This window comes from Tachysurus fulvidraco, chromosome 18, assembly GCF_022655615.1.
Source record: "Tachysurus fulvidraco isolate hzauxx_2018 chromosome 18, HZAU_PFXX_2.0, whole genome shotgun sequence".
Classification (NCBI taxonomy): domain Eukaryota; kingdom Metazoa; phylum Chordata; class Actinopteri; order Siluriformes; family Bagridae; genus Tachysurus; species Tachysurus fulvidraco.
Genome location: NC_062535.1, coordinates 10,664,303 through 10,686,578, shown reverse-complemented (window position 1 = coordinate 10,686,578; position 22,276 = coordinate 10,664,303). Strand labels below are relative to the sequence as shown.

Here is a 22,276-nt window from a genome sequence, read left to right as displayed (position 1 = left end):
GCCAACCTGAGCTGTCCCTCTAATGTGCTTGTTCCTAATCCCATATTTAAAGCAAGTATATAAAGTATATTTTCTGTACATACAGTGCATGTCTTCACCTAAAATATTTTGATGAAATAATCTTTATCTGCATTAACCTCATATAAGTGAATGTTGGACACCAAATCTGTTTTGTTTGCTTGACTAAATTTGGAGTAAATGGAAAATCGTGTAAATGTGACTTTTTTTTTTTCTAAATCATACAAAAAAGCTATTTGTTAGCTTTTAATTCTACCACATCAAATTAACAAGAAAATCAAGGTGGGCATTAGGTGTTTAAATCTCTTTATGTATGTGTACAGGAGCTGTGAGTGTGTCTCTACACTCTGCACTGGTTCCTTTCCTCTCTATTCGAGAGTGTAGAATCCCAGGACTTTCACCATGGAATATCTGTGCTGGTTATCTAACAGGTGGAACCGGCACATGCCAGGTATGATGAGTGCATGACAGGTGGTGATAATAACAGAGATAAGCACAACTGATACTGTCTCTTGAGGCATATATCTTGCATATGACACATTTAAAGACACTATACAATACAATACAGATTTTTATTAGAATTAAATTAGATTATGTTTACTTTCTGGGAAAAAGAAGATACGCAAGAACAATCAAAATAATGGATGTTGCCATGCAGATACAGAAGCAACAGTTTTCAGAAGAACTTTTATAGGTTCCTGAAGGTTCTTAATAACCAGTGGGTTTCCTTAAAAAAAAATTATAATTTACAAATATACAGTCATTTGTCTTGGGGGGGGTGTGTGTGTGTGTGTCTTTTTTGGGTCTTTGAATTTTTATTTCATTACTTTTTAAGACATCTGTCATCTGCAAAAATTCTAGTCACAGATTCTCTGGAAACATTTACATTTACAACACCAATTTACTGAAACATTTCTGTACAATTAATTAAAATGACTGAAACAAATGTGCTTGGTGGTAGGGGGACAGTGGTGGTCCATTGGCCTGTCAAGCCTCGGTGTGGAAGTTGGTTGGAGCAGCGAGCTCGGTTCATGGCTGCGGAAAAATTAACAACCCAGGAGTTTACACCAGTGTAACTTACGCTCTTCCATGGATACACCAGACCATGGAGGTAATGCAGAAGTACTTTATAGAACTGTAACACCTGATATAAGATGAAGTAGAGCTACTATTAACCACCCTGACGTTGACAATATTCCACTAACAGCATGACCCAATGTGTTTTATTCCACTTATACAACAATTTGCCAATGCTAAAAAAAAAAATTAAACAAATGACATCATATTTGATAGCATTATATAGTTACATTAAATATGTGAAACATCTTCAGAACAAGTTAGTTCCCATTTTTACTTATACTAGAGCATCTATTAACAGCAGTTCTTTCTCTAACCTTTTTTTCTCATTAAATAAATGTAGCTTGTTGACTTACTTCAAAGCTCTCAGTCCTAAACACTCTAAAAACGTAATGTTACAGGTCTACCTGTAACAATTTCAAAGCAGTGGCACAGGAGACTCCTTCCAAAATGTAAAATTTCACCATTTTTAAAAGTTCACCTTTTATCAGCATAATTTTTTTTATTTCTGCTAAAATTTTGTTTCATACAAATGTTGTGATTAAAAAATAATGTACTATTATACTGAACAGAAGTGTCACACATTTTAAAAATACGGGCCGAGTGACCATATACTGTTGTGCCATAACGATAAAACAATTACGAAGAAAAGTAACTTTTTTTTAAAAACGAGCAACATGAGGCCAGTAGCGACAGTAAGTGTTTGCCACAAGGCTGAAGAGACAGATGAATGCTGAAGACACTCGTGGGTGTCTCAATGGCCTTGAATGAGCCAACTTGGACAGCATGAGTTATTGCTGTCATTCATATGATGGCAACTGAAATCGATTCTCCTTCCCCTCTTCCAAATTTATCATGCTACTCGCTCCCTGTCCCAGTTGGCTTGGCTGATGGTCTGGCTGACAGCTGCAGTTTAGTCACAACTCTTCCAAGCACAGATACTGACTTTTAATATGCTCGGTTAGTAGTGGCCACAGATAAACATCATAAACTTCAGTGATTTTGGGTAACAACAAAAGTACATACCATTTTAAAAATAAATAGAAATTATAGGGTTGAGGAATAACAAAAAATCTATAAATGTCATAACCTTAGCTTAGCATAGCTTTAGGTAAAGAACCACTTTTTCTCAGTTTACGTTTTAAACCTCTGACTGTAAGTGTGCTGATCCTGGATCTGCAATAATGTTTACTCTGTTAGTAATACTGTGTTTTTCCAACCTAACCACATTCAACTTTCCCCCCAGTGCATGAGCAATCACCACAAACACCCTGATCTAAGGGCTCAGCATCATTTCTGAGACTTAATTTCATTTCTAGACTTAACACTAATTCATTTTTGCTGAAGTGAACATCACTTGGTCTTTATCCAGTCTTCAAAGTGCTGTTACGCTGAGTACGCTGTACTCATGGGAGCCACCGATTCCTGTTCTTGGCTGACAGGAGTGGAACTGATGTGGTCCTTTATTGTGGTCCATCTGCCTCAAGGTTTCAGTGTGTCTGAGGTTCTGAGACGATTTTCTACTTTTACATTAAGAGCAGCTATCTGAGTTAACGTAGACATCCTATCAGATTAAACAGCAGTCACATGGTTAATAACAGCCCTACAGCACACTGGATTTTTATTTCTTTATTTATTTTTGCATCATTCCTGGGTGAAAATCCCAGAACAGCAGTTTCTGAAACACTTAAATGGACTGAAATGTTGAAAAACAAGCTGACCCAGCACTCATCTGCTGTATTTACAGCCTGCTTTAAGTTCAGTTTTATCCATCACAATTTCAGTCCTTGATATTTGCAGACAATAGATACACTGAAACATTAAACACCCCCCAGACTAAAGCCTAAAAAATATGATGACTTGGATCTTTTTCTTTCCATAGGAAGAAGAGGAACGGACTGTTTGAGCATCATATCTGCACGGACCACTGAATACGACTCTAAGCATGCTAGTAATCTGAGGACTATTTTACACAATTGGTACACAAACTATACTGAGGGATAATCACACTTTTATATGGTTTATGAGCATAATACTGTAGCTGTGTTGCTCTGTGCTGTGGGTTAGCATTAGCACAAGTGTAAGCTACTGAAACTGTCTGAGAGGATAATGTGTTATATTTAGATATTTATTTATGCATCCACAGATTTGTTCCTTTTTATATTTAAACTTTTAAAATGACAGAACAAAAGGCAGGACCTTAAACACGCATCAGAAAAGAGACTGTCATCACTGTCGTTATTAGCTACATCATAGGCTACTAGCTAATTAACAGACTGGAAGAGACAGTAGTCATAAATCAACATTAGGCTAAATTCACAGCACACATGCCAGAATTGAAACTCTGTCTCAGTTACAGTACATGTGTTTCAGTCCACTCTAGCTACGTTACAGAAAAGTAAATATGATCATATTGTGCTACTGTGAGCTAAGAAGCCCTTCATAATTTAGTTCAGAATTGTGCTAATTATTATTTTATAACTTGGTTAATTAGCTAATTCCAGGCAACTAAAACATAAAACTGGACAAGCAAATTAAAATCTATTCATATACTGTATACTATATGTATAAATATACTGAACCTGAACCGTTAGCTGGCTAACCTTTATGCTAATTTATAATGATAACTAGCATTTCAGTAAACAGACAACATGAAGGTGACTGTTATGAAATTGGCAATATGGTGTCCTTACTCTGGCAGCAATATATTTTTTTAATAGTATTTTCTAAAAGAAGAAAAACATTTAATATATTTTTTCCCTAAGAGGCTTAAATGTTTTTTTTTTTAATTAATTACTATGATTTTATCAGCATAGTAACAGCTGACAAGCAGATATATAACGAAGAATTTTTTGCAGGTATAAAACATCAAAATAAACAATGAGCAAAGGTATTTTTACTCAATTATTGAGTTTATTATAAAACAGAGAAAGGCAAACATGAGCACTAGCGTGAAAAGCAGCTCGAGTAGCTTAAAAAGAGTTCAATTTTTAATTGAATATTTCACCTGAAAAATGTTTCTAATAATAAATGAAGGCGGGGGGGGGGGGGGCACACTAGCGTCATGCCCATGTAATCATACTCATTCGTTGTTAGCCAAGTCCTGTTAGCATCATGTTAGCATATTCAGGTGAGGTGTTCGGTTTATAAAGCTCGTAGGGAAACATGCAGCATGTGGAAACCCACCATGCAAAACTTAATGAAGTCAGATCAGTGCTGATTTTTTTCACCACACACCAGCAATGGCTGAAAAAATAAAACCACACCGTGATAAGAAAGCTTAAGAGAAAAGTGTCAAAAAAAACAGATCAAAATCCAGAAACGAGACAAGAGCGCATAGTTTAAAACGGGTGGATTTCAGGAGTGAAAATGTTAAGATTTGGCAAAATGCAGTCAAAAAACTACAACTACAACAACAACAAAAAATGTTGGCTACAGTTTTAACGAACGTGACGTGGAGCATACCAGGAGGGAAAGAGTTATGAAATTCAAAACTGGCCGACTGTACTTTTTTTTTTCTTAATAATTTTTACATTGTGCAACTTCACACATTGTCTGTAGGCCTACTGTACATGTTTTCTACTGTAAAGTATAACAATGCTTGGAAATAATAGTGCTTTTATTTCTTTACAGCAATAAAGTACAAACCCATGCAATAAATCTTTACATACTCGAAACACGAATTGTCTCAGCTCAGTTGTGATGGAAAAACTTTTATGTAGGCCAAAATGGCAACTTGTAAGCGTTCCATTGCACTTAATAGAGATAAATATAGAAATGATGATTGTGTTTTTAATCAAAGGCCTGATTACATCCAGATCTTATGGACTGTTTCTGATATGCATACGGAAGTTTTTTTTAGCAGTTTCCTATTTTTAAATAGTTTTATTTAAAAAATTCCGTTAAATCAATTGTGTTTTTAATCACACCTTTGTCGACTTTCCCTACGATCAGCACGTGAATGGATTTCTGCAGTATCGGGGCAAGAACCCGGAGCTGGTGGGTGTTTTCCCTTACTTGAAGCATTTCCTATACTGAAACGTAGGACAGAGGAACTGATGAACAAAATCAAATAAAGCTTACATTAATTACATAATTAAATTTAATTATTATGGATTTTTTTTGTCAAGACGATTTTTTTTTTCTTGAGAAAGTGGAGGATTTACACACGTGGACAAAATTGTTGGTACGCTTGGGTCAGTGAAAGAAAAACTCACAATGGTCACAGAAAAAACTTTAATCTGACAAAAGTAATAATAAAAATTCTATGAATGTTAACCAATGAAAAGTCAGACATTACTTTTCAACCATGCTTAAACGGAATTATTTAAAAAAAAATAAATTCATGGAACAGGCCTAGACAAAAATTATGGTACCCCTAACCTAATATTTTGTTGCACAACCTTTTGAGGCAATCAAACGATTCCTGTAACGGTCAATGAGACTTCTGCACCTCTCAGCAGGTATATTGGCCCACACCTCATGAGAAAACTGCTCCAGTTGTTTACGGTTTGAAGAGTGTCTTTTCCAGACGGCATGTTTCAGCTCCTTCCAAAGACGCTCAATAGGAATGAGGTCAGGGCTCATAGAAGGCCACTTTAGAATAGTCCAATGTTTTCCTCTTAGCCACTCTTGGGTGTTTTTAGCTGTGTTTCGGGTCATTGTCCTGTTGCAAGACCCAAGACCTGCGACTGGGACACTGGCCGGCACATTTCTCTCTAGAATCCCTTGATAGTCAACAGATTTCATTGTACCCTGCACAGATTCAAATCACCCTGTGCCAGATACAGCAAAGCAGCCCCAGAACATAACAGAGCCTCCTCCATGTTTCACAGTAGGGACAGTGTTCTTTTCTTGATATGCTGTGAACATTTTCCGTCTGTGAACATAGAGCTGATGTGCCTTGGCAAAAAGTTCCATTTTTGTAGGAACATTCTCCCAGAAGCTTTGTGGCTTGTCAACATGTAGTTTGGTATATTCCAGTCTAGCTTTATGATTTGTTTTCAACAATGGTGTCCTCCTTGGTCGTCTTTGGCTCAAACAAACAACGACGGATGGTTCGATCGGACACTGATGTTCCTTGAGCATGAAGTTCACCTTGGATCTCTTTAGAAGTCTTTCTGGGCTCTTTTGTTACCATTCGGATTATCCGTCTCTTTGATTTGTCATCAATTTCCCTCCTGCGGCCACGTCCAGGAAGGTTGGCTACAGTCCCATGGATCTTAAATTTCTGAATAATATGCGCAACTGTAGTCACAGGAACATCTAGCTGCTTGGAGATGGTCTTATAGCCTTTACCTTTATCATGCTTGTCTCTAATTTTCTTTGTAATTTCCTGAGACAACTCTTTCCTTCACTTCCTCTGGTCCATGTTGAGTGTGTTACACACCGTGTCACCAGAGAACTACCTAGAGCCCTATATATAGGCCCACTGACTGATTACAAGATTGCAGATACCTGTGATGCTAATTAGTGGACACACCTTGAATTAACATGTCCCTATGGTCAAATTATCTTCAGTCTTTTCTAGGGGTACCATCAGGGCCTGTTCCATGAGTTTATTTTCTTAAATAATTCCGTTGAAGCATGGTTGAAAAGCAATGTCAGACTTTCTTTGGTTAACATTCATAGAATTTTTATTTATTATTACTTTTTTTCAGATTAAAGTTTTTCTTTCATTGACCGAAGGGTACCAACAATTTTGTCCAAGTGTGTATACCATAGGCTCATGGCATATCATGTACTAGAATTAAAACTATTTTAGAAAAAAAAAAATACAGAAGCATGTTCATGCTCTTTTCTCTCTCCACAATTGTTCAGAATGTTTAATAAAGGAGCCGTTTCTAATTTTTAAAAATGTTGTTAGACATAAATATTGTATCATTTTAATGACACCCCATTAGAAATACTGCGATTAGAAATACTGCCATGCAAGCGATCTTAATATGTTCTTTCTTTAATGTTTAAATTTTTTTAAATGAGCTCCGCACGCTTTTTCTTTAAAAGGCAACCCACAAGAGTCACAATTTCATTGCTATTGCAATTCACCTCATAGGCAGCAGAGGGCTCTAAAATTTCACACAGCTCCTTTAAATAAATAATTCTTCCTTAAACGATGGCAGAAAGCTGAGTCAGAGGCTAAAGGATATAGATACGAGGAAGTATCAGAGTACTGGGTCGAATCTAATATTTCACTTAGGTTCACTTGGCTAGAAGCAGAATGTATCTTCTTTGGACTTCATGAACTTGCTAATAAGCTAGGATTTATTTGCTGGTTTTAAATCATGGATAAATAACCACTGAATAGCAAAGTAACAGTTAATATTTAACATAAAATAAACACAATTACAAGGACAAATCGACAACGGTGTGTAAAACAGAACCAATTGATTCACTGCCACTTTTAATGTGTGTTGGTTTTCCTACAGACTAAAGCTGTAGCAGAAGTGCTGGTCAGTTTAATTAAACAAAAGCGAGGCCAGTTTCATTTCTTCAAATAAAACACGTACGGCCTTGTATTTATTTTTCTCCTGCTTATGACTATAGCAAAAGCTCTTTCTTTGTATTAGCAGGTATTAAGCTTTATCAAAATTCCCCCAAAACTGGGCCATCATATCAAAAAAAGTGACTTTTTATCATCGCATCAACATAAATTGTCCTTTAGCAAAAACACAGCAAAACTGAGCCGAAGCAAAGGGGCACCGATTCATCAGCAGTGTAAATATAAAAATAGTTTCTTCTTCTATGGTGCCTGAAAACAACACAAACACAGGCATGCAAGAGACACGATCTCATCCAAGGAGACGAGGAAAAGGAAAGCCAAATCGTCCAGCATTTACCTATGCGTTCTCTTTTCTTTTCTTTTGGCTGTTTTCAACATGGCTGTTTACAGTAACATACTAAAAAGTGCATGAGGTTTCCTTTGTGCTGCTGAACAGACAAACAAATAACAAACAAACAAAAAAAAAGTTTTTGAAATGAAACCGATGCATATCCTCACTGTGCAAGAAACCCCAGACGTGTTGTACGATTGTGCTTATCATTTGTGTGTCTGTGTGTGTGTGTCTGTGTGTGTGTGTACATGAACTGCATTTTTTTGGCTTGTGTGGCTTTGAGCCTTCTAATCAAATAATTATCAGGATGTTTGACAACCTGATCGCCCGTAATGTGACGTACAGTACGTGACCATGCACCTGACCGCACAGTGAGAAAATGTCATTTGCATCATGTCTTTTTCCTTCAGGGTTTTTTTTTCACTTTCTTAAACAATATCTCTGACAATATCTTTTAATGTGTCTCTCGACATCCCTGGCAGAGTGTGTGTGTGTGTGTGTGTGTGTGTGTGTGTGTGTGTGTGTGTGTGTGTGTGTGTGTGTGTGTTTATGTGTAAATCTGTTCTCTCAATCCTACAGTGAGTCGCTGGTTTCCAGACCTAGCCTGGTCATGTCAGAGTGGGATAGATTGTCCTCTTCATCTTCTTCATTGTCATCTTCATCATCCTCGCTGTGGCCTCCCATCATCACTTGCTGCATGGCCAGCGTGGCTCCGTCAGACGACAGTGTCTGCAGCCCGTCCTCTCCTACCATGCTCACTGATACCATGGTACCTGAGCAAATAAACAACAATAAACTTTTGTTCTAATACATATTAGTCAAACTATGTGAACAGCAACTGCAAGTTAAAGGATCGGTTTGTAGGATCAGTTTGTAATTTTAGCTTCCTTTGCTCCTGCGTATGCGTTATTACGATTTCCCCCTTCGATCCAAATGACTCTCTCATTTAAAAAAAAAAAAAAATTAATTTCTTTTGGATTTCTTTCAAGGGAAGGAAAATTTCAGGGCCAGAAAAATATAAACTGTAGCATGATATGACAATGCATGGCAATATTGTGAACCACCGCTTTTGTACAATTATATAAAAAATCTCTAAACACAAACTGCACCTTTAAACAATCAGTATTCCATGACACCTTGTTAACTGTAAATATCACAGTGTTTATTTATAGCTGTATGATTGAACATACCATCTTCCATGGTAACCTGTTGCTGGGAGACCGAGGATGCGAGGGAGTCTGGCCAGAAGCGCTGAAGTGGACGAGTCTGTGGTGTTTTCTTTTTGTTCTTGGGTGCCTCAGATGAGCTGGCATCTAACATCGGCTGCAAGATTCGCCTTCGCGCGTTTATGAACCTGAGACATCAGGGATGAAGTTTTAATCGACCAAAAATGATCAGTGAGGAAACAGCAGAATATTCTCAGTGCATCTTGTTGGGATTATAAACTAAGCCAAAGAAGAGAGGCATACGAATTTAATATGATAGAAATTTTTCTTTGAACAATTTATATCGGAATTGTCGTGTGGGTCCCTTGATTTCCATGTTGTTTGTTTATAAACCATACAAATAAATGGGAGGAACTATAAGCCGTATCCTTAGATCACTGAAAAATCAGCCACAACAGGAATTAAATATATAGAAATATATATATATATATAAAACAGCGTTAAGACAGCGACTCATAACAGCGACTCTGTTCTTGTGTTCACTGATGTGGACTCACCAGTTGTTGACTTGCAGCAGGGTGAGATTAGTCTGCAGTGCAATCTGCTTCTTCTCCTCTTCTGTAGGATATGGATGCTGAAAGAGGATCGTTTCAAAACATTTAGAATAATGTAGTCAAGCTCAAAAGTGTTGGTTGTGATCTTCTTCTTCTCCATTTTTTTTCTTGTTATGGGTCACCACAGTGAAACATATTTCCACCTAACTCTATCCTCCACATCCTCTACTCTCACACCTGTTACCTTCATATCCTTATGTAACACATCCATATATCTCCAATTTGTCCTTCCTCTTGACCTCTTACCTGGCAGCTCCATCTCCAACATCCTTCTACCAATATAACCATCTCCCTGCTCTGTACATGTCCAAACCATCTCAATCTAGTCTCTCTGACCTTGTCCCCAAAACAGCCAACCTGAGCTGTCCCTCTGATGTGCTCGTTCCTAATCCTGTCCATCCTCGTCACTCCTAAAGAGAACCTCAACATCCTCATCTCTGCTACCTCCATCTCTGCCTCATGTCTTTTTCTAACTGCTACAGTCCCATACAGCATTTCCTTTGATTCTTGCTGACACTTTTCTCCACTCACTCCAAACCGCCTCTTTTCCACACTCCCCATCACACTGGATGGTTGACCCCAAATACTTAAACTCGCATATTTAAATTTGGCACATTTTACACCGGATGCCCTTCCTGACGCAACCCTGTCTATTTATCCAAACACAGAAACCACTGGCTTGCAACCCCTGTGGCTTGATTGTCTTCTCTTATTCCATATCACTCCTTATTATTTCCTCCTCATTATGTACAGTAAGTCAGAATTTACAGTACAAAAACTGTGAAGGTAAAAAGGTAAGTGAAGGAAATTTCAGCAGCCGAACAGACAGTTGCAAACGGTGCGGACCGAATATTTCTAATGGGCTGCGTACCTGAAATTTTTGCCTCATTAACTTTTATGTGTTAAAAATCGGAGTGGTGTGTGTCAGCTGCAGTCTCATTAGAACAATGTCTTATTATGAGATGACACTTTGTCGCATGCCTGATCTCCTCATCACTGATGACCTTTCATTAGCTCCTCCAACCGGCTAGTCAGATGAGGGAGCTCTTGTGTGTGTGTGTGTGTGTGTGTGTGTGTGTGTGTGTGTGTGTGTGTGTGTGTGTGTGTGTGTGTGTGTGTGTGTGCTGTACAGCCATGTGTGAATGCCTGCTTCCAGCCATCATGTGTCTGTCATCCCCTTCTCAAGCCTTTCTTAACTCCCTTTCTTTCTACACACAGTCATGACCTACTCTGGTGAGCTTTTCATTTGTCAGATGAGTCTGGATGTGACAAAAAAAAAAGTATTTTATTTGAAACCACATAACACTTTAGTGTAAGCACTTATTGTAGCTGAAAACATAAACTCAGCCCATCTAATGCTTCTTATAATGAGACTACTGTCTAACTGATAAAAGACTATTAATCCTAATATATTTACAAGCTTTTTTCAAGCTTAAATTGGCTTATCGTATTAGCTAATACGTCTACACTTTAAATAATCAAAACGATTACTATCTCACTATAAAGTTTATAGATGTACATGCAGACTGTGTAGTACATCCTTCACCTTTTTTTTTTTTTTTTTTGCAAAGCTCTCTCCCTCGCTCTCTCCCTCCTTCTGCCCAATTCAAACAAATATCTCCTTCTCAATTAAATGAATCAACGCATTTCCTCACCCCGATGTGTTGGAAGAGCCAAGAACGCATGACGCTGGTGGCGTGCTTGGGCAGAATGCCTCGTTTGGTCTTGGACGAGTTTTCATCTTGACTCAGGAAGCTGAGGTCCTGGTTCAGCTGCAACTGAAGCTAAGACACAAATGAGGCACAACTGAACACACATATGCAAACACACAGTGGGTTTAGAGAGAAGTGTGAGAAAGAGTGTATAAAGTGAAAGTGTGTACATTTTCAATCGCCACTGGAATGTATTCTGCAAGTAGTAAAGTAATATTTTATTTAGTGTTGACGGTGTGAGCGACCATGTTGACACGATGTCATATTGAGCTTAAGACATCAACACGTGTCAACGTGGTCTCTCACACCGTCAACAGTAAATAAAATATTACTTCACTACTAGAGTCTATTGTAGTATTTTTACTTTAGTATAGATCAGTACATGTTTTACTAGAGGCATCCCCACTCGAATGCCCACTCCCGCATTTAAATGAACACAGGAAACAATGGAACTTGGTGGTGGCATCATTTCCTTTTTATTACAGCTTGAGCTTATAGTGTATTTCATTTAGAACGTTTTGAATAGTCCAGGAGGTTAAGCTTTTTCAAACTTGAGTGACATACTGTACATTACTGCAATCAGGCAATAAAAACCAAACATTTTACTGATACACTGCACTGAACTACACAGATGTGTACTGCCAGCAGAGTGTACTTAGAGTAGCTAAAAACTCTTAAAGACTAGTTAAAAGGAATAAAAAAAAAACAGCTCTCGTCTTGTGTGTAGAAATTTATACTGTGTAGAAATAATGAAGGGACAAATGGTTTTCTCAATGCTAAAAGCAGAAATTGTAAACTCAGTTGTTATTATTATACGCAGTGGATTATATGTGATTACAGAATGATTCCGTATTTAACCAATAGTTCAGTAAACAGTTTGATGGTTTCCGGATTAAGTCCTGTGAAATGCTAAGAAAATATGCTTTTCATAATACTTAGTCTTATTCGTTTATAGAAATGATGTATGTGTGTGTGTGTGTGTGTGTGTGTGTGTGTGTGTGTGTGTGTGTGTATGTGTGTGTGTGTGTGTGTGTGTCACCTGTGAGTTCTGGATGCGTATTGTGCCAGGTGAGATGGCCTGGGTAACCACCTGGCCTTGAGGAGTCACAACAGTTACAGGCTGATAGACTGTGCCACCTACACACAGGCAGAAGAGGAGGGAGGGAGGGGGAGAGAGAGAGAGAGAGAGAGAGAGAGAGAGAGACAGAGACAGAGACAGAGAGAGACAGAGACGAGGAGAGAGACAGAGACAGAGAGAGACAGAGAGAGATAGAGAGAGACAAGGAGAGAGAGATAGAGAGAGACAGAGACAGAGAGAGAGATAGAGAGAGACAAGGAGAGAGAGAGAGAGAGAGAGAGAGATGCATCTCATGTCATAACACATCATAAAAATCAGTACATGACAGTAGGCAGTGTAACGAGGTGGGTTATGAAGGATAGTAACAGTGTGTTTGCTGCTCAGGTAGAAACATACCTGACACCACCTGTGTGGGGTTTACCGCCGTCACAGTAAGGCTGCCTTGTTGTAATGCGGATGTTGGCAGTACGATCCCCTGTGGACTCACAGTCCCAGCAAAGGAGCTAGGAGTCTAAGAGAACACCCCCACACGAATACACACAGACACACAAAAAATCTTTTAAACACCTTAATGAATAATTAAATGCTAAAACATTACAGAGGAGGTTTAGATTTTTTTTAGTCTTCTGCTAGCTGTGAGGTGAACCGTAACTGAAGCAAAAAACATCTCCCTTGTGACTTGCTTCCTGATTTGCCTTTTAAATAAAGAAAGGCAAAACCCAACAGTTGGGGTGGAGATCATTTCTGGTCCCGAAGCAAACGTAAATGAAAGCCAAATAAAATGAAAAAAAAAAAATAGACTGATCTGTTGCATATCAATGTCATATTATTTTTTCTAATATAATCTAATAAGCTTTGAAATTACATGATTATGTTTATAGGTAACTAATGAACTACCATTCTGTACCATTGAACTGTGTGTGTATGTGAGACTGTGTGTGTGTGTGTGCGTGTGTGTGTGTGTGTGTGTGTGTGTGTGTGTGTGTGTGTGTGTGTGTGTACCTGAGCCTGTGTAGGTGAGTACGAACTCGCCGGATCGGTGCTGCTCAGTAGAGTCTCGCTGTTCATCTTAGTCTTCAGGCAGGCGATATAGCGACTGCAGAAGTCTTTACACAGGTCGCTCACTTTCTCCAGCTCCAGCAGGTGGATACGCAACACCTGTATGGCCTTCACCATCTGTTCCAAATCATAGTACAGTAATGAGGTTCCATTAGTATCAACAGTGATGCAGTGTAGCAGCCCGAGTTCATATTTCAGCTGTTTTTAATGTCCTCTGACTCTGCGCTCCGACTGCGTTCTGTCTTGTATGAGAAAAGATGTCAAGATATATACAATGAGAAGAATTTCTATATAGTAGTACAACAGCAATGAATAATTGAAAAAAGTTGCATCTAATGCACAAAATTATTTAAACTTTTAAATTAACTAGCCACAGCAACAATAATCATAGTATAATAATAATAATAATAAAAAAAAAGAAAAGAAAAACAAGTATAATTTAGGTGCATCTTCATTTATAATAATAATAATAATAATAATAATAATAATAATAATAATAAATAATAATAATGATAATAATAATAAAATAATAATAAATATTAATAAATATTATGATTACAATTACTACTACTACTAACAACAACAACAACAACAATAATAATATTTTTATTATTATTATTATTATTATTATTATTATTATTAATAATAATAATAATAATAATAATAATAATAATAATAAATAATGAATACATAATAAATATTAATAAATATTATGATTACTACTACTAGTAATAATAATAATAATAATAATAATAATAATAATAATAATAATAATAATAATAATAATAATAATAATAATAATAAATTACACAATTACACAATATTAATGTGGGCCAGTATTTGACTAAAGCCTATCTTTAGCTTGCTGTCTTCAATTTTACTCATTTCAAATGTTAATCTCTGAATAAATGATTAAATCATTAAAGAATGGTAGAATTGTCAGGTATAAGTTATATCATTTAAATTGCAGTGTACTTGCACTGCCTGCTGCTGCCCAGTTTAATGTATAGGTTCCAAATCCAGGCTCTGCAGTAATAATGAAGCCAGAAGCAGAATAAGGATGATATTAGATACCCAACAGCCTCCTGGCCAATGAAATGCAATTATTCAGTGCTTAATCTAACATCCCCTTAACATCCCATAAGAGTTCCTGTACCATTCATTTATTCTTGAGAATTAGTGTCCAGGCCTGGCATAATTATACTGGCCAATTTCTGCATATGTACAAAAAAAAATCTACAAGTCTAATATGGTGATAATGATTAATAAAAGATAAATTGTGTAGCTTATAGTTCTGATTAAAGAACAATAGTAAGACAGATGGAGGGTAATGAAGGCTAGACTCCTGACCAGGTTGTCGAGCTCGGGGTCTTCGCTGAAGAAGGACTTGTTCTCCTTGTCCTGACTCCGCACAAAGTTTTGGATGTCCATGTCGAAGCTGGCCGAAGTGACACACTCGGAGCGCTGCGTAGACTGCTCGCACTTCTCAAACAAAAGTGCCAGCAGGGGGAACAGGGGATGCCTGTGTCACACAAACACACACAGAAACGTACGTCTCAAAGCAAACTCAAAATGATTACATGGAGAGATAGAAGGAGCAAAACTGAGACGAGAGGACTTTACCTGTAAATAGCGGCTTTTTGGGCCTCCATGGGTGTCTGGGGGTCAGCTGGCACTGGGACACTCTCCTCCTCCTCCTCCTCCTCCTCCTCTCGCTCTTCTTCCTCCTCCAACCTTTCATCTGTCTCTCCCACTGAGTGCTCCTCCTCCTGCATCTAGGCAGATGACAGAGAGAGAGAGAGAGAGAGAGAGAGAGAGAGAGAGAGAGAGAGAGAGAGAGAGAGAGAGAGAGAGAGAGAGATATGGGACAAATTCAAACTTATTACTGTCCTGCATGACGTAGGTTGATGCTAGCAGGAGAAAAAGGCAGAACAAAAGTGGGTGCTTATGTTCAAGGATAAGAGCCTAAGGGGGGCATGAGTTTTACAAAAATACACACACAGACACACACACACACACAGAGAGACACACACACAAATCTATTTATCCATTTATATAGTTAAGGGTTAAGGATCTTGGTATCTGTAGGGTCCAATCTGAACTCACAACCTTGTGGTCACTTGTTTAGAATGTTAACCACTGAGCCTTTTGTGCTTTTATGCGTCCAATTCCTGGCAAATTTGTTGTTGTTTGACAATTTTTTATTAACAACCTAATTGTTATGTAATGATAAAACGACTTTTTTATTGTCATGTATGTACATGTGCGAATTTGTGCAAATTTACACCTGTCTGTCTCATTTGTGTTAAAAGTTGAATTAAACTTTCCTGTTTTAATAGATGGTTAATTAAGAAATATTAAGGAATTTGATATATCTGTAACCTCATATTTATAATCCAAAGAATCAGACTTGTTCTTCCTAGTTGAGAGTGAATGAAAATGTTTTTAAAGAAATTTGTTTGCATTTTTTTTTTGTTTAAAAATGTTTATAATCATTTGGATGCTCACGCTTTTTTATTGAGAACGATATAGCAATAAATATTTCCTCTTATTTTTCCAGAAATCTTATTGCATGTAAAATGTACACATTTGTTTATTTTTTTTCTGGAGGGCACCATAGCTTTGAGGGCCTCTTTGGGTTAAGTCACTCACATGATGTCTGCAGTCAGTGCATGAATAATCTGGAGGGTAAAAATCTAAACAGAAATATAAGACAGTAGATAATTCACAGCAAAAATTCATGCATATTAAATAAATATCGTCAACATGAATAAATAAATAAGTATATCACAGGGTCATGAATGAAAAGCTGCTTTGTTGTGTACAGTTACACGGGATGACAACCGACAACGGACCTTTTCAAAGCAAGCTTTTTTATTTCCTTGATTGTGATCTGGCAAACAGCAGATAAGACTTTTTCATACAGTGTTCAATCTCACTTAATATCTGAAAACTGGCACAAGCAGCTAAGCATCACCTCAGGACACTAATTTAATAGTCTTAATTCGAATGATTATCTACAATAAAAAATACTGTTCGGTGCGAAATCAACAAGGCTTAACTGTACACTCTGATCGAAAGAAATTTCCTCTTAGTAATTCAGTCACTCGTAGCACGATGCGTTACACACGGTGTATACATGATACGTCCGTCTGTAATAATACAAGTGAAATATTAACCTCTTGAGACCCGAATGTCCTCATACGAGGACATAACATTTTCTCACAACTTCATTGTCTATATATATTTATTGTACCAACCTTGTATGAGGACTGTTAGGTATAATTCTTTTGTGAAACTGCTTCCTTGAAAACACTGATTAAATTTATAGTTATCAGCTATGAATTAAGCGAAACAGTCAGTAGAAGTTGTAATGTACACCACAGTAGCATACGAGTCTCAGGAGGTTAAGCGTTTGTCGTGATTAGTATCTACACTCAACAATCATGTTATTAGATAGACCTGTTTAGTCATGTAATTATTACCTGACAGCAACACAATGCATAAACTCATGATACAGTATTTAAAAAAAAAACATCTGGTCTTTTTCCAGTCTGTTTCTAAACTGTCCAGTTTAGTGAGCACTATAGCCTCGGATGCCTCTTCCTGACTGACAGGAGTAGAATATAATGTGGTCCTTTGCTGCTTTGTCCATCCACATCAAGGTTCTTCTGAGACGCTTTTCTGCTCACCGTGGTTGTAAAGAGTGACAATTTGAGCTATCGTAGTCTTCATATCAGCTCAAACCATCTGGCTATCGCCTTCTGATCTGTAAGTTTCACACCCAGCACTGCTGCTCATTGAATGTTTTTTGTTTTGCACACCACTCTATGCGAATTCTAGAGACTGTTTTCTATGAAAATCCCTGGAAATCAGCAGTTTCTGAAATACTCAATCTACGCCACAGTCAAAGTCACTGAGATGACAATTTCTCCTCATTCAGGTGTTTGATTTGAACACTAACTGAAGCTCCTGTATCTGTAGGATTATATGCATTGTGCTTCTGTCACATGATTAACTGATTGGATAAATGTGTCTATGTACATATAATGTCTCTCTACACAGGTTTCAGTAGAATTTGAGTATTTAAATGCTAATTTTAAAGGTATTTGTCTCTCATAGTCAGGATGGGTTTCTGTACGTGTACCTTTTCATAAGTGCCTGTAAAGCTCTTTGTGGATTATTTAATCCCCTGTCAAAATCAGAAGTGCTAAAACAAGTTAGATTCATCCAAACACGTCTTCCTAAAATGTGTTCGCTCTAGCATCCTCGTTCATTTTATCGCACAGCGTGACACATTTGCTCGATCATAATCTTCAATAAAACATGGAGAAATCACACTCTCACTCTGTCTGTCTTTGTCTCTCACATAAACTCAGACCCATGTGATTGAAGCCATGTGACACGGAGTAACAATGGCTTTTATTGAAATTAGAGTTTTAATAAGTACTGTTTTGTGAGTGGTGGTAAATCTCGGGTTAGTCTTGCATGTCCTTAATGTCCCCCACCCCCCAATCACCGACCACAATGGTTGGTTTTCTGCAATTCCCAGAAATCTCATAAGTAATGCCCTGACAGTATTTCCAAGAATCTCTGAATATGAAAAAAAAATATCAGGGGTGAATTTATTCAAGTAAACAAGGACTCCTATAGCTAGTTTTCCATATCATATAAAAACGGACATTATCTCATTTCATCCAGTATATATAAAGACTTGTCTGGTTGATACGTCGAGTCGTTTATTATTTTTTCTCATGTGAAGACCTCCTAATTTAATGCATTTTCAGCATTTCTATTGGAACATGAATATCAGACAAAAAGCTACACAGCAAATCATGTTGTGATGTCATGTTGCTACACACTAGCATTGATAAAAGGGTCATCTTGCATCCTCACCAGGAAAAGAAAATCTAATCACATTATTACAATTATGTTTCATATCGACTACAAAGTTTTGCCAACAGCATGCTACATTGTTTTGTTTTGTACCGAATAACTGAAACATTATACCCCATCTCACGCAATGTCATATTGGCCAGGATTATTATTAAGTCCTAGTGTTAATCACAGCTGAGCTGGTCATAGATTTATTTCTTATATCAACCATAAACTCTGGTAAAATATTCTCAGTCGATATTAGGAACATGGGCTTTGTAACTGTTTTCAATCCAGATTAAAGATCTACTTGTTTAAACCGGCTTATCCATAGTCCCTGTCATTTTAAAGATTATATATAGAGAGTATTTAAATGTTAGTTAAATAGACTTTTAGATGTCTCACGGATTATGGGTTGTTTTATTCATGTTTTTATTTATTAAAATTTGTAAAACAAAAAAGGTGTCTAACTTCGGGCAACATGGTGGTGAAGCGGTGGGTAGAGAGGTTACCTCACAGCTTTGATCCTGAGCTCGGATTCATTTTTGGTAGTACTTAGGGTTAATTTCATGTAGTTTATTTACATTTCTGGCAGACACCCTTATCCAGAGTGAATTACAGCTGAACAATTGAGGGTGAAGGGCTTGCTCTGGGGCCCAGCAGTGGCAGATTGGTGGACCTGGGATTCAAACTCATAGCCTTCCGTTCAGTAGTCCGACACCTTAACCACTAGGTTGCCACATCCCCTTTTTTATTTTTTTGATTATTTGCATTTTCTCCCTGTTCCCATTTCAAAATGCTTCCGAATGTTTCTCATTCAGGCTGTACCCCAGATCCCCCACAAATCTGACCAAGATAAAGATGAATCTTCAGATTTATTGAAGACGAACGAATCAACGTACTAACATCGTATAGTTGTACTGATTCCTCATTTCGCTTTAAATGTATTGATTTACGTGATCAAGCATCACTGCGTTCACAGTACGATTTATTGTCTGCTTTGAACGCAGTTGTCGACGTTTGCTCTTTCTGTCACTGATAACTCATCTGACACTGTTTCATATTAAACGTAACGCCAGTTCCGAGGGATTATATTCTCTCCTTGGTATTATGTCAGTCTATGTAATGAAGGGAATAAAAACAAAGGCTATTTGTCTTAAATAGTTTTATTCTTCGTTAATTTTTTAATATAAATCTTTTATATAAAGCTGCAAATATTACTATTATGATTATTATTATTAGCTAGGGATGCGAGGATGGATCCATGTTGATCCTCACCTGTTGAGTCTCCTGAAACTCCTCCATGGACACCGACGATGGCGACGTCATCATAGTTACTGTTGCTACTGGCAACGCTGGAGCATTCTAACGCCAGACTTTCACAACTGGAGGCACACAGGAGTTCTCTCCATTATCCACATCAAATACGAGCTATTTTTTAACGGGTTCATCCATTCATTCGAGTCAATAAATTAATAAACACTCATGGGACAAGGTTGCATTACAGTTATCTTCATTAGAAAGTGACAGGAGCTTAAAATACACGTCTAAATGTAGCACACAGTGTGCTTGTGAAACATAAGATGGGTGTTTGAAGGGTCAATGAACTCGTACAGAACCAAAGGGAGAAGATATAAGGGCTATTTTTATTTTATTTATTTATAAACCAACTGAAATCAATACAGAAACTAACAGTTTATATGTTTATTTATATATATTTAAAAAAAAACACGGCTACATTAGTCAACAGCCTTCACTGCATTAGCACAGTTAGCATAGCTGTTCTAAAGCCTTCAACCTTCGAAACTATTTATCGCAATTTTTTACAAAAACTACATCCTTTAAACCGATAACAACGTAAACAAAAATATATCTAAATATATATATATCGACTTAATATCAGATCAAAAATCAACATCCGTGATGCGTTTATTTCCCTTTTTCTTCTTCCGTAGCACCAAAGCCGCCATGTTTGTTCTGAGCGTGTTTACGGCGGTCAACGCGTACTTACGTACTAAACAGTACGCAACAATACGCTCTACTCGCCCAGCTGCGTACTATTCTAGCGTACTGTTTAGTAGGCTAGTATGCGGCTTTGCATGTAGCGTTAAAAAAAAGCAACTAAATTTAGTTTTTTATTTAAAAAAAAAAAAGACAAAAATAAATAAATAAAAGATTTAAATATATCCAAGCGATTTCTATTAACGGGATGTTAAGGGGGGGAAATATATAAATAAATAAATAAACAAACAAACATATTTTGAATTTAAAAGCGTAAATAAATAAAACATTTGCTAAAAAGATTTGTAAACAAAATAGGATTCGGTTCTGTTCCTTTAACTGGAATAATAAAAGCCTGCCCCGTTGCCTATCAATCAAATCCAGGGACTGTGGAGTTTCCCTCCCTTACAGGCGAGCGCCATTCGCACTTCCTTTACTAAAGATCATTTAATAAAAAAAAGCTGGGCCTTTTCGCTCGCTATGCTGTAGCACAGAAAACCCGCCATGGTGTTTTTCCGCCTAAATACGGGTGTAAAAAACAAACCCTCTGTACCCTTCTCCCTTCGGGCACGCGCCTTACTATGCACGCGCCTGGAGCATTTATAGCGAAGCCCAGATTGCCTGATTGATAGGGAGTAAAAAAAGAAGATTTTGAGTGACAGCTTACCTTAGTGCCAATCTTCGTCACAATGACAAGCGGCTGCAGCAATCGGGACCCGCAGTTGTTGCATTGCGTCACCACGTAAGGCACGCAGGCCGCTCAGCTCATGAATATTCATGAAGTAGGAGGAGACACTGCGGCTAGCGTAAAGGTTCTCGCCCCCCCGAGAACTCACAGCATCCTGCAGGGAGTTTGGATTTTTAGACATCACAAACCCGAGAGGAGATAACAACCCCATGTGGTCTATGAGGACAACAATAATCCTCATTGATATAACATTTATCAGACTTTATATTTATAATCACACCCTCCGGTGTCACCAAGATGAGGATGAGGTTCCCCTTGGTGTCTGGTTCCTCTTAAGGTTCCTAAGATCAGGTGACTCAGGTGACTATAGCGAGGACCCTTAAGAGGAACCAGACACCAAGGGGAACCTCAGACTTGATCATTAGGGATAAATACAAACAGGAATTTAAATATGTTTGTATTTATCTCTAATCAGCAAGTCTGAGGTCCCCCTTGGTGTCTGGTTTCTCTCAAGGTTCCTCGCTACAGTCACCTGAGTCATCTCAGACTTGCTCATTGGGGATAAATACAAACATATTAAAAGAGATCTAATATTAATCATGAATATTTGTATTATATTAATCTTCATATTATTCTTTATAATAAACTTTTGTTCTATGTTTATGTGCTGAAAAAGACATTTTCAACTGTAAAAAGCGCCATAGAAACAAATTAGAATTTAATCGAATGCTTTTTGAAAATAAATGAATTTCATTGAAATCTTTAACAAACAAGTGTGTTTAGAATCTTAGGATTCACATTCATGTAATAAAAATGTTAGCAGTTTCTTGAGTTTCTTTGCATATATATATATATATATATATATATATATATATATATATATATATATATATATATAGAGAGAGAGAGAGAGAGAGAGAGAGAGAGAGAGAGAGAGAGAGAGAGAGAGAGAGAGAGAGAGAGAGAGAGAGAGAATTGAATAGAGTCACAATCAGATTTTTTTTTAAGATTGTTATTGTTATTAATAAATAAATAAACAAAAGCTTCTTTGGAAATACTGAGGCTGAGGATATTTATTTGGAGTAATTTTCATCCAACACAGGCTCTAAGAAAAAGGGGGAAAAAAACAAATAAACACCATCATTAAACAAAATA

At 37.3% G+C, this 22,276-nt stretch overlaps 1 protein-coding gene across 2 annotated transcripts; it reads right to left on the bottom strand.

Annotated features, from left to right (window-relative positions):
- Positions 1-576: 576 nt before the first annotated feature.
- Positions 577-21,216, bottom strand: pknox1.2 (pbx/knotted 1 homeobox 1.2). 2 transcript variants are annotated; one of them, XM_047803000.1, is made up of 12 exons: positions 21,101-21,216; positions 19,711-19,817; positions 15,181-15,332; positions 14,908-15,079; positions 13,501-13,674; positions 12,895-13,009; positions 12,460-12,557; positions 11,364-11,492; positions 9,652-9,728; positions 9,119-9,282; positions 8,506-8,701; positions 577-1,053 (listed from the first exon to the last, which is right to left on the bottom strand). In XM_047803000.1, exons 2-12 carry the CDS (start codon positions 19,762-19,764, stop codon positions 942-944), a joined length of 1,443 nt encoding a protein of 480 aa, XP_047658956.1. In that variant the 5' UTR covers positions 19,765-19,817; positions 21,101-21,216; the 3' UTR covers positions 577-941. The 2 variants fall into 2 exon arrangements, with proteins under 2 accessions (XP_047658956.1, XP_047658957.1); XM_047803001.1 differs by having other exon boundaries at positions 11,364-11,486; positions 21,101-21,143.
- Positions 21,217-22,276: the final 1,060 nt, after the last annotated feature.

What these genes read in the sequence shown, in the direction of transcription:
- pknox1.2 (XM_047803000.1), bottom strand. Translation starts at nt 19,764, where the DNA reads ATGATGACGTCGCCATCGTCGGTGTCCATGGAGGAGTTTCAGGAGACT. An exon ending in CAAAAAGCCGCTATTTACAG is followed by an intron (nt 15,080 to 15,180) that starts GTAAAGTCCTCT and finishes TGTGTGACACAG; the next exon opens with GCATCCCCTGTTCCCCCTGC. An exon ending in ACTCACCTACACAGGCTCAG is followed by an intron (nt 13,010 to 13,500) that starts GTACACACACAC and finishes GTGTTCTCTTAG; the next exon opens with ACTCCTAGCTCCTTTGCTGG.